Raw genomic sequence first — 16067 nt, forward strand, 5'->3', positions numbered from 1 at the left:
TAACAATAACATTAAACTTTCATTGCAAGACAGATGCGGTGATAGAGAACGTTTGATGAAATGTCTTGTTTCCCTGATTAAAAGAAGTTGCAGATGGTTTTCAAACTGTAATGATGACGCAACCTGGCTTTGTACTGAAAAAAGTATCTACAGCTGCCCTACTTTTTACCTACTGTTGAGTACATTTTGTACAATAAGTAGATTTCAAACTGCTGCTAGAGCTGAAACAAATACACTTGTCACAGCAGCAGCAGTGTTGTAACACTTTCCACAGCTTTGTTGTTATTCTGTGGACAAAAGGGTGGACTCGAGCAATAAGTACAGCATGTATATGGGGGAATAATGTGCAATGCCCAGTTGCTACAATTCATGTGATTTTCATTAGGAGAAGCCCAAATATCATTATCAAAACACACTGCTCATGCATTCCCAATGAAAGAAAAGCACAGCAAACTTTCACAATGCAGGAATCATAATTAAAAATCTCCATTGTTTAATTTACAGACACATAACACCGCAAGCCCGCTACATTTGTTTGTTATGTAATACATAATACATTAGGTATGAAATGGCAGGGGCAACGTTCATATCACAGAAAAATGAAATAGCACATGTGGAGTCATGCATGCAGCGGTAATGGGATTTTTTTTCCAAACCTGCCTTGTTTTACAGTTGTTAAAGGGACTTTATGATGAAGTTATGCTGATGTTTATGTGCAATGAATTTTAAAAGCAGTTTATGATATTTTTATGATGGATTAAGCACCAGAAAAAACAAAGGGGGAAACAGACTTCTTCTTCTTTTTCTGGGAAAATCCCCACAAAATGTTAAATACAAACAAGGTGCTGGTTTTAATCTAACGACTGGAAAAGAAAAAAAAGCACAGCTCTATCAGGGCACAGTGCACCTTGGCAGGCGCGCTGTGACGCTTTGCCGTCAAAAAGGCTCCAATTAGCTCTCCATCGCCAAACAAGTGAGAATTTTATTATGTTTGATGTGTTTAAGTACAATCAGATAAATTACAGCAGGGAGAGGCACCTGCTGTTTGGAAAGTTTTCAGGGGGATATGCCCACTGATTAATTTGTTCTCAAACATTACAGAGGATTTGAGCCAAGGGAGTTAATTCTCCTCTCAAAACAAGTGGCCGACTGTTGCGGCATAGATAATAATGCATAATGCCTCCGCCTAGTCAATTTTGCACAAAAGATTAGCAGCACTTGATATTTCATATCTTGTTGTTGCACTGTTTACAAAATCACTTCCCAGTCCCTTTAACTAGACACCATGGTTCAACATTTTTTTTTTTTAAAGATGACAATGACAGAAAAAGGGACAAGAAATAATAAAAAAAAGCATCATAAAAACTGAACCAAAGGGAAAGGACGAAAAGGCTAAAAACACAAACAAAATAAAACAAATTGCTTTGGTTTACTGGTTTTTTAAAGGGTTTAAGGGATGGTTATTCATTCTCAGAGGTTGAAAGGGAACAAGCCGATGAAATGACAGAAAATAAAGAACATTCTAGAAGTTCGATAAAGATTTACCTTTGTCCTGAAGCCAATCTTCTACTGGCCGGGTATATTTGAACGGGATTTTCTTATTTGCCATTTGATAGCGCTCAATGTCGCTGTTGCCTTTAAAGTTTGAAAGTTTAACAAACAGCTTCAAACAGTTGGCAACAGCAACAGACATCACACATTTATACAGTGGTTTATGAAGAGTTTTATCTTTGTTTAGAAATATTTATAAAAGCTTTATGATATATATGTATATATATATGTATATGTATATTTCTTTTACCCCAAAGTAGCGTTACTTTAGTGGAAATTTTTTAAAACTCATATTTATACAGCACACTCCACACACAGCAGCAATGAGGAAAACAAACTGTAGGGAAAGAAAAATCCTGCAAGAAGAAGTCAAAACACAGGAAATGCATCACATCTATGTCATATTACATAATAGAGACAAAAGGAAGGAGATCAAGTGGTTAAAAAGGCAGACATGCATAAAGCGCCTTTCTCTGAAGCAAATTGGAGGTAATTTATGTGCACTAATTCTCCCACTGGACACCACCTGCTTTCACATTTCAAGGGCCAAGGAACGATTTGGTGTAGTAGCTACTTGGAGGGAAGGAGTGTGTAGCAGCTTTTGAGGGGAAAAGGAGGCAACGTTAGATGAGGATGTGGTAATTTGAAGCACAGCAGACCTGTTTGGGGGGGGGGGGTAGTCCCACAGTGACACAGATTTGAAGAGGACAATGCATACAAATGAGATCATTACTGACATAGTGGGAGGCTTTTTGGGTTCAAAAAAACACCAAAAGAACGCAACCACCTCTTCTGGGAATGTTCCTGTTGGGCTGGAGGTATATAACAGTAGTGTAATAATAATAGCCTCACTTATGCAGGGAATCTGGAGCCTGTACTGAGTATTTCTGGCATCATTTACAAATTTCCTTTGTGAATGTGCCGGGATGCAACATTTTGTCTGACAAACAGGGATCCTCTCCCTTTGAAAGGTGCCGCGGATCTGTCAACAGTGAGAATTGAGACGTACAAGTCCGTCTTCAAACATTTTGAGGTCTAACAAAAGAGACGAATGACAGTGTGATGTCACTCAATATCCAGAAGGAAAGGGATTTGGAGGAAGAAAGAAGAAAGGCACTGGCACTGACTCATTTACAGTATAATACAACTGAAAGGGCAAAGCTTCACCTGCCAGTGTGTTTAGTTTGGAGCTTTTGAACGTGCTTACATTCACGCCCTCGTTCTGACACCCGCCCGGGTTATATTTCATTTTCTTTCTTGGTTTGGCAATAAGCTACATTTGGTGTAAGTCACCACTCCTCTGACCTGCTGACTAAATTTCCATAACATTACGCGCGAACGCGTCACAACTGCATAAAACCGTGAGCTCGTACCAGTTTCCCTTCCCTCTCTCTTTTCTGTCTTCCTTGCGTTCTTTGCTACCTTTCACAGAAAAAAAACATCCAAGGCATCAGTTTACAGCCAGCTGGGATGGAGTGTAGATATGGCTGCAAGGGAGCTCACGGAGCTAAACGAATGTTTCTGCAGTGTGCCAGCAGGTTAATCAGCTACTAGCAGGACTCCCTCCCCATTCCTTTGATCTCAAGCAGGTTTCAGGTGGCAGCCAAATACACTCTCCTCTGGACAAGGGCCACAGAGGGAGGCAAGATGTTCGTGTTTGAAGTCAGGGGACGGTCGGAAAAGGTTTGGAGTTTGATCGAGCGAGCTGAGAGACGAGCCGGGAAACACGGGGGGAGAGTGGATGAGTGCCATCGACAAATAATCTCTTCGCATTCTTTCCGCTTTGTCTTTTCCATAAAGTCTCAAACGTAGCCTCACGTTGTCCTTTAGACGAAGTGGAATCACGAGACTGAGAGGAAGACGGAGAAGAAGCTCTAAGTTTGCTGTGCATTGCTAATGCCGTGGTCTCAGGTATAGCTCTTACATTGTTCTAGGTGATTAATGAGGTGACAGTCCCCACGTAATGAATACACCACCAGCTAATTGTGCACCTAATGAGAAAATTCTCTCTAGTTTGTCAATTTGATATTCAATTTCTAGAGGTGACTTCAGAATGGATGACCTTGCCAATAAAAGCACTACTGTTTATTAAAAAGTCAGTCTACTAAGGTTTTCAGTTTTCTTTCCCCTAAATATAGTGGACAGACATTTCCTCCCAGTGTACTGAGGAGAGAGACGGATGAGCAATCTGACATTATAATATGTCTGATGTTCTTTTAAAGCCAGAGGACCGGTTTCATTTTCAGTCAACGTCCATAGTGAAAACAAGCAAAAGAAAAACTGTATAAGTCTTTATATTTGTAGGGCAAGAAACCAAACACCCATCAGTACGGACAGGTAAGGCAGCGAAGGTGGAGCTACTTTGGAAATGGGTTACAAAAGGGCTTGCAGAGGCAGCAGCAGCTCTGTGATCAGCTAATCTTCCAGGAATCTTACCTTAAATTTGTGGCCAACCTTAACTCAAGCTAACGTAGCTAAGTTTGCTTTGGTTTTGGTATTAGTCAGTTGAAAGCTAATCCAACCAGGACACATTCACTTTGCTTGTACAGGAAGAGCACCAGGACTCTCCTGCTCTTACCCCAAACCTGCCACCTCCCTGAGCCTGGACATTACTTCCTGACAAAAGGAGTTTTTCGTTCCCACTGTTGCCAACTGCTTGCTCAAAGGAGGTCGTCTGATTGAAGCACCTTGAGACGTCTGTTGTTGTGATTTGGTGCTATATACATAAAACTGAATTGTACTGAACTGAATTTAATTGAATCCATTCTCTTCCGCTTATTAAATTCAGGGTTGCAATCTTACTCCCATCATTACACAGTTCCTTCTTTTTATCCCCACGGTTAACGCTGCAGGCAGCCACTACAGTATTCTCTGGAAAGGCAGGTGTCGCCAATCAAACAATACACATCAGCACCGAAACAGGAAGAGAAGTTTTTTTCCCACAAAGTTTTCCAAAACCCTGTTGCAACATCTGTGACTTTGAGCTTACTGATATATCATTAAAATAGCAGTAAAAACCGTTAGTACACTTGTGTCTTTACCCAGCAGCACAATGTACCAACTTACAAAAATCGAGAGGTGCGCGGCTGTCCAAAAATGGCGTGGACGTGACATCATTCTCAGGGCGTGGCAGTGTGCCACATGAGATGAGCATAAAAACAGCCTAGAGGCCGCCTCATGGGTGAGTTTGTCGTCCGTCTCTTCTCTCTGTGTTTCTGCAGGGCCTTAAAAGGTAAAATGTGATAACACCACACAGCCCTTATAGAGAAGACCAGCTGAATATAAATATTTACGTATGTTTATCATTATTATATTATTTTGCTGCGAGCTTATGCACACGTTGCTGGCTTTTACTTCGGCCCCGCTGCATGCCATCACCGTTTTTTTCCTCCTAGCCAAAACAGTGTCTCGATTTTTTCCCTTTGGTGGCAGCCATTCAGTCAACACAAACACTGGCACGGTGACAGTCATCTGCTGGTCGGTTGCTTCGTTCTCTGCAGTTGGTTGCCAGACTAATCTCACCGGGGTTCCATCACAGGGCCAGTGCTGAGAGCGCATCAAAACTGTGAAAATGGCCACCGTGACAGGCTCCTGGCATTCTCTCTATTTGGGGATGATGAGTACATTTGATATAGTGTGGCCCTGTCCAGAAATCATCATTCCACAGCTCAACTCCACAGCTCGCCACCGCAGCCCCCTGGTAATGAATATCTTGCACAAGCCACCTTCTTTCCCATCTACACCTGACTTTCATCTCTGTTTCTCCTCCTCACTCCCTGGTTATTCATCCGTGCACTCAAGCTTTTTTCCATTCTCTCGTTCTCTGCGGCACGCTGTCCATCCAGCGATATTCCTTCATCTGCTCCCGCTATTCTCCGTCTCCCAGTCTCAGCAATCAGCTCTCTTTGCTCTTCTTGGCTGGATCCGGCTTCTACAGCTGCAGCCACAATTTATCTACTTTTCACTCACTTTCTCTTCTTCTGTGCTCGTCTACATGTCAGCTCTTTCTCACTTTTTGTCGACGTATTCCAGTCTCTCACTCCATTAAACGCTTCTGTATTCCTTCACCAGTTGCACTTCTTTTCTATTCACCCACGTCCCTTCTTTCTCTCCTGCACGCCTTCCCCCGATCTTCCTTCCATTCTCTCTCGGGCGTCAGACGAAGCCAGGGAGTAAATTCATCATTTATCAGGTCGCTCTGAAATTTATGGTGCTGAAAAGATGAATTAGATTGGCGGCTTGTACACTCGGCTTAGTCTGAGTTGTGAGAGCGACAAAGATTGTGTCTCAGATAGGGCTAATCATGTTTGGCCCCAGGGACGCGTGGGGATTTATCTCGCTCCTGAGGAATTGTTTTGTCTGTATTTCAAGACAAAGATTGGCAGATGTTTTGAAACCGTGCAACTCATTGTGTCTGTTTCAGGTTGTGGGAGTCGCAACATTGTGCGCATCAGCGTGTGGATGAAAGTAATCGTGTTTTCGAGCGTTCGTGTGTCTGAAAATGAACACAAGGCTGTTCTGGCTATGACCAACCCCCTTGTACCCATCACAAATGATGGACCACACACAAACACGCACACACACGGACATACTTTCCCCAAGGCACTAGCAGAGTAGTTAGGCCAATGGTCATTCATCTGAGACAACGCCTGGACCTCAGCCAGCTCGAGGCAACGTGTGATGCACAATCTCCGCCTGGCTCGGTCTAATAATTCTTTGATTCAAAGATTCCAACTCACGCAAATAAAAAAGAGATCATGTAATCCGAAATCAAAGAGTGCAGGGATTCGGAGTGTTATATAAGGAAATTGGAACCCTCTCACTAGACAAAGACAAGTCCCTGCAGTAATGTGGGTTGTCACACAAGTACACAGGACTGCGAGAAAGATGCGTAGCCACGATGAGCACCGACTCGAAAAAGGCGGAGAAACACGGATAAAAAGGAATTTGAGGACAAAAACAGAACAGAGATCTGAGAGGGCACTGTTAGAGGGGGAGAATAATTAGAGAAAGGAAGACAAAAGCAGTCAACGCATACATTCGACGCCCACACGCAAACACACGCGCGCGTAAGCTGCCGAAGCCTCGTGGAAACGCTCCAGTGTGGGATCAGAGCGGGTGTACTGTTATAGAGAAGAATGGGGCTGTGAAGTGCACAAGTTCTTTTCCGTCTTGTTTCTTAACACTGGTTGCATTAAAGTGTGGATTGTTTTTTATCAGTGAAAGCAGTTTTGTTTAAGTCACCTTTGATAATGACAATATAAAGTTCTGAGCGCTTGTGTACCGGGCATGCTCAGCTTGACACTAAGGTTATCCATCCTATCTTTCTGCACTGCCTTCCATGTTTTGAGCAGACTATAAAACTTCAGCAGAAATGGAAGAAAAGACAGTTTAAATTATTGAAACTATTTATTTATTATATTTTTGGCTGTCAGCTATGGTAGCACTGAATGCTAAATAATGAGACGGGAACAAAGGAGAACTAAGCTGAGAAGAGAGCACAGTAACACTGCAGAAAAACAAACAGACAATCAGACAGTGTGTAGCAGTTTGCATAATTCATTCAGTTATTTAATAAAATGTTCCTGTTCTTCAGCCGTGTGTCAGAATTAGCTTCACTGCCTGTATTTAATCTCGCTGCAAAGGGAACACTTCAACCTGTTTGGTTCACTGGGAGAAAGACGGGACCTGTTCAGGGTGGACGCCGCCTCTCATCCTATGACAGCGGGGATAGGCTGCAGTCTCGCAGTGACCCCGAACTGAATAAATGGTTATGATTATGGATGGATGGATAGGAGATAGATACCATATCACCCCAATAGAGCATGTCGCTCTCAGGCTACTGGCTTACGTGTGCTTCTTAGGATATTTAGAAGTAGAATACGAGGCTTTCACGCACCTCTTCCATGGAACCAGCTCCCAGTTTGGATTCAGGACACAGACACTATCTCTAAATTTAAGACTTAAAACTTTCCTTTTTGCTAAAGCATATAGTTAGGGCTGGACCTTTTTACACGTCTCTGCATTTAATCATTAGTTATTACAAATCTCTGCCTCTCTTCCACAGCGTATCCTTTATGCTGTCTTCCTCCCCCCAACCCAAAAAGGTCACAGCTGGGCCACCTGGCTCCCTGAGCCTGGTTCTTATGGAGGTTTCTTCCTGTTAAAAGGGAGTTTTTCCTTCCTTGTGTCGCCGTGCTTGCTCATAGGGGGTCATATGATTGTTGCAGGGTCTCTACCTTATAATACAAAGCTCCTCGAGGTTACTTTTGTTGTGATTTGGCGCTATATAGTAAAATTATTATGTTATTATTTATATTTACAATCTAATGTAATCCATTACATTTCTGTACCTTACCGGCTTACTGTGACTGGTTCTCTTACAGTTAACGATGGTAATATGGCTTTAGCATCAGTATTAAGTGCAGGGATGTCAAACTCAGGCTACGTCCACACGGGTATTTTTGAAAACGCAGATTTTTCTGTGCGTTTGCACCTTTCATCCACACGTAAACGGTGTTTTCGGTCACTGGAAACGGAGATTTTTAAAAACTCCTGCCAGGGTGGAGATTTTCGAAAACTCAGTTTTTGATTTACGTGTGGACAAGGAAAATGGAGAAAAGGCAGCGTCAAAGGTGTGCGCCTTTTTTGACGTCACACTGTGCACCAGGTTACTGTTTCGCTGAAATTAATTTCTACCATGGCGGACGTAGACAAAATACTGTTACTGTTAACTGTACTCTCTGCAGTGTTTAAATGCTTACATATACACACACAGTTTCAGTCCCTCCACACATAGGACTCAATTCTGCTTCTATGCACCATCTTTGTTTACTCTTTCCCGCCGAGGCTTCTAGACTTCTGATTGGCCAACATTTCTACACGGTTAGGAATATATCGCCACCTGTTGCTTTGGCATGTTCCTAGCAGCGTTTTCCTTCGTTTTTGGCTTTTATGTGTGGACGGGATTTAAAAAAAACAAACAAAAACATCGTTTTGAAATCTCCGTTTTCAAAAATACCCGTGTACCTGTGCACATAGCCTCATTTTAAACATGCGCCACATTCAGCTTACTTTGATCATAAGTGGGCCGGACAAGTGAAACTCGCCTTTCTGTCAGTGTAAAGATGTTTAACTATACATTAAATCCTTCATATATATTAATATAAGAAAAAAGTGTAATCTGTGTAGAAAATGACAGACGTCTGTCAGCAGGGTGTAAACTGACAATCTTTAACATTACAAAAAAACTGAAGTTAGCTCATTGCCTGGACAGTCCTATCCCCTCCATGTTTTCAGTATGAAACCTATGAAAGCACAATTAAAATATGACAATGTAGGCCCTTCTTCACATTTCCCACAATTCAGTGGGCCAGATTGGAATATAATTTCTGGACTGATCCTGGCCCCCGAGCCTTATATTTGACACCCATGTTATATTGGAACACGCTAGTTTTCCTTGATTTCGAATAAAATAAATGAATATATAGACTGCCACTTAATGACAAATTACGTGCACGTTTTAATGGAACATGTACGTAGGAGTACAGACGCCCATGTTCAGAGATCCTCACCTCCGGTGTTCAAATAGCACTTACGTGATGTAAGCTCATCATTTGAAAAATTCAAATTGATCATTATAAGAATTCGTAACCAATTATGCTGGCGCAGATGAAAACTCTTCAGCTCATTAAAGAAGGAATGAAATTGCCTCGCTGAGTGTCCCCCACCCAAACTTCCTTCCGAAGCTCATCAGAGTAATGGCTTTCTGTAACGTTATTCCAAAGACTGAATCTTACAACAGCTTCAATCAAAACAATCCGACTTGTGGCTGGTGCTTAAGGAAGATTTGGTGCAATTTCATAGTCAGTGTTAAAAATGAGGCTGAAATAAGCAAAGAAACACCAAAGTTGTGGAGTTATGAAATCGTCCGTTATTTAGAAGCACGTCATGCTGTCAGAACTGGCTGCTGCCATTTGAAGAGAATCCTAATGTCTCAATACTTTTGTTGGCCAACTCTCTAAACACTGTTGTTAAGACGTCCAATTTACACACCTCAGGCCTATTTTGTAAGCGGCTCTGACTGACAAGCAAACCACCAACACCTTTGTCCTCACCTATTCCCCCACCAGGGAGAGGGCATGCCCAGATCCGGTAACTGTTTATTGAGCGGCCTGAGAGCCTCGTGGCAGCTGCTGCCTTCAAGTTAAGCATTAGAAGTGTGAGAAGGCAGTCGATGAGTCTGGACCCTAACATGTAATTACTCACGAGATGACAACCCCTTTACAAAGGAGGGAGGGCGAGGGAAAAAAAATCAATCATCGTTGAATTACTATCACTGAATGTCCTGCAAATTACCTGTGCAGAAGAGAAAAAGAAATTACCACGCATTCAATCCGCCGACCTCAACTCCATCTCAAGACAATGGCAGGCGGACAGAAAAGGGAACAAACCTCAGTGGGATGGCTTGAAAGAAATCCACAGCTAAACTTCTTTCTGCTGCGCATTCCTGAAGCGGAGATGTAAACCTTAACGACCATTTAGCAGTGACTCCTGAGCTTTGCTGGCTTTAGATCACAGATTCCGGCATATGTAATGGCAGAAGCTAAGGAAACAAGCATCGCATGCTTATGCAAGCAGGCACTTTGAGGTAATTATGAAGGTGGTAGGCGTTCAATTCCTATCCCAAATTGATGGCTATTAAAGATGAAGAACGGTCGAACTATTGCGCGACCCACAGTCGGGAACATAAGGGACATGACACTACCTCTGTGCAGCAATCGCGCCCGCTTCTGCCTGATTAATTCAATTTCTTCATCGAGCGCTGCGCACACGCGAGCGCCAATGTGTACGCCACGGAGATGTCACTTGTGTGCGCGCTGCGGAGTTTCTCAGTATTTCGCAGCGTTACTGCAGCTGAAATGCGGTTATGAAACCCGTCCAACCTTATCTGCTCAAAGAAAAGCGAAAGACAGCCGGCGGCAAAAGAAAGCCAGAGACAGAAGAGATTAACGTCACCTGCGCTGGCACTGAACCAAACCAAAACAGCGTGCCAGGTCACGCCAGGAGAGGATGCTGGCCTGTCATCGGTGAAGGCGAGCAGGCAAAAGGAGCATGCTGTAGGGCTGCTGAGACATAGTGAAAGGGATCGACTCATATTTGCTGGCTTCCTACGATTACGTGGTATCAACATTTCTGCATATGTCTTTTTTTAAAAAGCTTTCAGAACAGAATATCTCAATTATTGATGCGTGATGGCTTCTTAGATATAGCCGAGCTCATATCTCAAGGAAATTTAACGTTGGCTTTTTAGTCGACATGTAATCTTGTACATTCTCGTCCTACCAGTGCGGCACAATTGTTCCACAGAGATCAATGACGTTTCATATTATCTTTTGTCATTCTTGGCTCGACTGCCACATTGTTCCCATGTTGTCTCCCCGTGTGTCTGTTCTGTTTGACTAAGTGAAATTGAAGAGGAGGGTAATAGGAAACGAGCAAACAAAGGTAGCTTCTCCTAAGCCGGTTGACATGGAGACACAGATATCAAAGTTGAGGAGAGCCAACTCAATTTAATGGACTGTTAAGTAGAAGCAGGAGAGGATTTTTCCCCCTCCTTCTTTCCCTCTCTCACACTCTCTCACCTAGCTAGCTGAGCAGCACATATCTGTTCCAAATGGAGGGAGTGCCTGAGTCTCCAAATGGAGCGGGCTCCGTTTGATGACCCTATTTGTATTCTGCTGGTGCGCCGCTTCTGCTGACCTGGGAATGAGAGATACAGGCAGGCAGCAGCTTTATCTGGCCAACAGGCCACCCTTGGTTTCTGCCTTCAGTGCTCTCCTTGCCTGCCCGCTGACCGAATGCCTCTCGGTGCCTTTCAATTCCGTTTCTGAAATGAACCGGCCAGATGTTGCGCATTTAATGCGTCTTGCAAGACAAAAGATTTCAAGCTCGGCGTCCCCCCCTCCCGTGGAGCCAAGCGTTATCGTGTTTATTGAAGGGTTTTGAAGTACATGTTACAGTACGAGTATGATGTTGGCCAGGTGATGGCCACATGCTTGTTAGTCATCTCACATATTTTACCCCGGAGAGCAAGTGAAGGTGAATCCTTTCTTCCTGCTTGTGCCCTTTGCATGATGAAATAGATGGTGCCCAGTGGTTTTAAAGCTATTACTACTAATTTACCTTGAATTACTCCAGAAAGGATTCATTGGGTTAATAACAGAATATCAAATAGACTGAGTTAAAAATGAGGTCGGTACCTGTGGGAAAGTGCTCATTGACCGGCCAGTTGTCCACCTGCAAGGTTGCATTGCCCCCGTTCCTGGTGAATCGGACCAAATGGTATTTGCCATCGTTTATCAGCGTGTTTACCTCCTTGACGCTGATGTCCACCGTTCCGATGTTGAATGTCACACCTATTTTGCCTTGTTCCTGAAACAGACACAAAGAGCACAAAAGAGTTGGTCTGACGCCGTCAAACAAAGTGAGCGCTGCTTAATAAATGCAAGCGATACGAAATTGTGTGGCACCGCTGTCAGCGCTAGATGAATTTGAACCGCAGATTCCACCCACATGTATTGTTGTGCCGTAATGAATTAATTATACAATAAACTAACTGTAAAAAGTTCAATAAAGCTACTTGGATGAATGCCCCCGGCTGGTGCTAATGGTGAACTACTCAGAGAACCTGAGGACGCTAGCGCGCTACGCTTCATTATACCACTGTAATGTGATGAAAATAGGCTGCCAGCAGAGATTGTAATGATGAGTAATGCTCCCTGCAGCCTGTCACCACAAAACTGGCAGGACAGATGCTTTTTCTGCCGCGGTCCTTACAGAATGCATGAATACCATATGCTTTGTTTAGCTCTTAATGCTAAACCAGTTATACCATGTCCGTAAATCGTGATGCCCCCTCGTCATTTTCTGATTTCTCTCCCCTCGACCCCACTAATTTTCACGAGCTGCCAGAGTGTGTTTTATTGTGACTGCTTGTGTATTCATGGTCATGCAGGCGTTACAAGCAAAAGGTTTTAAAGCGGAGGCAGGGCTTGAGTGAGTGGCGATGGGGAAAGGCTGTGTTTTCTGTGTCATTTGTTTTAATCCCCCACAGGGAATCTCTCAGTGTAATTACCTTCTTTAGAAGCCCAGAGCAGTGGGACTATTTCTCATAACAAAACCAAAATTAGGAAAGCCTGAACACAGAGCAGACACATATTGTTAATTGATCAGCAGAGACACTGGCCCTGCATGGCTGACTGTGACTGTACAGACCCTGATAATGTCAGGCTGAATTTGACAGTGCTCGTCAGTGTAAAGGCACTGCAGGATTGCTACAAGTTAAATGACACAACACTTAAACCTGCTGACCTCTATTTAATTTTACAGGCTCTTCATACCTAAGAGGAGCACTTAATAAGGCCAAGCTATGCTTGATGCAGTTCCTCTTGCTGCAAGTGAGACTATATGGTGAGACTATACCACCTGATTACCAAAGGAAGCTTCACTATACAGTAAAACAGGAAGCGTGTCATGTTTTTTCCCTGACACGTTTTGCTGTATTAAGTTAGTTTAACAACAAATCAAACAGCAGTGCGTCCTCATGCTGTTTGGTCAGATGCCACTGGAGCAGGTGCCTTAATGGCTGTGATTCCATTTCATAGAACTACAAAGTCCACGTTACCAGGTTGGAGGTTTGCTTGTTGGATAAGCTGCTGATTCATCTGCTGGGAGAATGTGGATCATCCACTGTCGAAATCTTTTTTTTCCCCACTACTTGCTTTTTACTTTATATTTTACTTGCTGGTTAGATGCTTAAACTACAAAGGCCCCACTCACACAGGACTTGGGACCATCTGACAACCACTTTCAAGTGGCCGTTGTAGGTTGCAGGAAGTTACCATGAAATTGATTGCTTAAGACTGGACTTTAGCAATCCATTTCATGAGTAAAGTCTAGAGACCAATCAGTGAACCTCTGTTGCTAGGGGGTTGCTAGGGAATTCTACAGCCAGTTGTCAGTGGTTGTTGGAGGTTGTGGGCAGTTGCTTTGGTCACAAAGAGGTGTACAGTTCTCCACCAGAAAGCTTCTTGTAATTACTTTGGTCGTAAGTGAACTGCTGTGCAGTTTGCATGGAAGACGCAAACTCTGTAGCAAAGATGCACAAAATAATCACCAAGCAGTAATGAAATTGTGAAGAGTGTAACACAAACTAAAGATGACCGCAAAAACGTACAACCACAGGAAGTTTTCAGTGCAACACACACCGAGCAACCTGACAACAGCCACGTGACTGAAAGCTGCCAGGACTCACTAACTGTTCTCTTGGTCTTAATAAGGTCGGGGTGAAGATAATGGTTAAACTCCAGCCCTTCACAACAGTCATCCTGCTTGCTGAAAGACGCCCAGCTGAAACATTCATGTTATGACCTTTCCCTCTGACAATGCCTTGTGTGTAAGTGCGATGGAGTTGGACGGAACAGTATTAGCTGACACCCAGGGCAAGAGAACAGGCTGAAGATACACATGACATCGATAGGAAATTTAAAAAAAAATACTTTTTAATTAAGTTTGTTTTTCATCTTCTTAATTCGAGCACCTCAAAAACCCTGGAAGAAAGCAGGCGCTTCTTTTGATTTCTGTTAATTAAGGTTCCATTTTTATTTCTTAACCGTTTTTAAGTGCACAGGGCAGGAGTTGTCATGATTCAAGGTGCGGAGCATCCTCCAGAGGAGCCTTTCGAAGTTTTAAAAAAGGTAGAAAGCCCAGAAAATAGGCAGCGAATGAACCCCTGCAGTGACTCTGCATACTGTAGTTTCCTCTTCAGCTCCTTTTAACTGCCAAAGTGGTCAAAAGACACTGAACAGTATTCACTGCCACGCTCACACTTACAGTTAAAACATCCTTTGTCTATTCATAAAAAGAGATACAGAATTTCAATGTGCTTGAGACCGTAATGGAAGGAACGATGGAGCAGCTCGGCTAATAATGGAAAAAGAATGTCACCAAAGACACAAGAAAGCCATCTCCTAAAAGCTGAGCCCGGGCGCAGAGTAGGCGAGCAGAATACCTCAACGCGCACTTAACTTCTCTGTCAGAGAGCTTGTAAATGGGCTCTTAATTTAAGCAGTTGTCATTAAAACTTAGTGCAACACTTCCAACAAAAGTGTGTGTGTGGGCGCACGTGTACGTTTACGCACGCTGCTTATCTGACAGCAAATACACATAATCCGAGCACCGAGACGAGATAAGCACGCGCGCCAGTATGCAGATGATTTAATGTGACAAGGTGATGCTCGGCGTGTCTGCTGTACCGTGAAAAATACTACTAAAGCATCGTGGCCTTCCTGACTAAAGACAAGACCTTTCCCTGGTATGAAAAAACAACATGTCTGACGGGCCGAGCGCCTACAAAGCACAGACAGAAACATCAGCGCTAGTACATCCACTGTGACCTTCAGAGGCTCTGGCAGCCCTGGCTCTCCTGCGTAGTCGCATCAAAGCCACATCAGCGACCCACTAATACCTACAAACAAAGACAGATCGTCATCCCCCCGGCCCCTGTACAAACAAACAGCGAAACACAACAATTGTACACCTTTGTAACTGTTGCTGAGCACCTCCGGGCAGTGCAAAGAAGGAACTGTGTGTATTAGCGCGTTGCAATGGCACACCTCCCCGTTTCTCTCTCTCTTCTCTATCTGCACTACTCCCAGTGTCCGGCCTACCCTCCCGCCTCTGCCACCGCCGCCCACCCACCTGCCCGCCCACCCCCTGCGCTGCAGCAGTGTTTGATTGACAGATCCAATTACGTTTTTTATTGGCCTGTCGCTCGCGAGGCAGGAAGGCACTTCATTGTCTCCCGAGCAAAAGGAGAGGGAAAAAATGGCTATTGTTCTCTTAGTGGAAAAGATGATGGCCGGCTATTCTAGGTGTAAACAAATGATGCGCGGAAAATCACTTCCAAACCCGCACGCGCGCTCAAATGAAAGCGGACGCCGCCGCACGTGCACACAGACTCGCGGACGATGAAGTGTAACCTCGCAAAGAAAAGAATCTTTAGTGTCTGTAGTGTTGTGTTAGAGAAAAAATACAGTGTAACAACATTTAGTTGTAACAATCAAAAAGTCCAAATGTGAAATTACAGCAGTATAGCTGTAATTTACTGGCATGATGCGCGTAAGCCCTTTTATAGACTAACAGACTCCCACACTCTTTATTTAATGTCAGCCACAAACACTGACTCCTCGCCGCTATAGGATCAAAAACACGATTATGTTTGCAGTATATGTGTGTGGGTCACTTAAGGCGTACAGTATGTGTGGGCATGTTGTGTTCACGCTCTGTGTAACTAAGAGTGATAAATGTAATTCCAGGCGAGCGAATGCACCCCTCACTCCGACTCATCCCTCCGCTGCGAGCTAGCCTGAGCTCGGCACGAGGATCTCCGGCGTTCCCACGTGTCCCGGCACACACTGACATCAGTAATCAGGCTCGCTGCAATCCAATTCAGG

General features: G+C 43.8%; 1 protein-coding gene across 11 annotated transcripts in view; it reads right to left on the reverse strand.

Moving 5' to 3' along the window:
• The window catches only part of nrxn3b (neurexin 3b), a 329334-nt gene that overhangs the window by 34887 nt on the left and 278380 nt on the right, over nt 1–16067 (reverse strand). For 10 of the 11 annotated variants that reach the window (XM_084953179.1, XM_084953178.1, XM_084953181.1 and 7 more), the window contains 2 exons: nt 11814–11985; nt 1546–1635 (listed from right to left, as the gene is read on the reverse strand). In XM_084953179.1, coding sequence (XP_084809305.1) covers nt 1546–1635; nt 11814–11985 — 262 coding nt within the window. The remainder of the gene's footprint in view (nt 1–1545; nt 1636–11813; nt 11986–16067) is intronic. The other variant, XM_084953184.1, reaches the window with a different exon arrangement.

The sequence above is a fragment of the Perissodus microlepis genome, chromosome 15 (genome assembly GCF_051167445.1).
Source record: "Perissodus microlepis isolate ML-2025 ecotype Zambia chromosome 15, ASM5116744v1, whole genome shotgun sequence".
Classification (NCBI taxonomy): Eukaryota; Metazoa; Chordata; class Actinopteri; order Cichliformes; family Cichlidae; genus Perissodus; species Perissodus microlepis.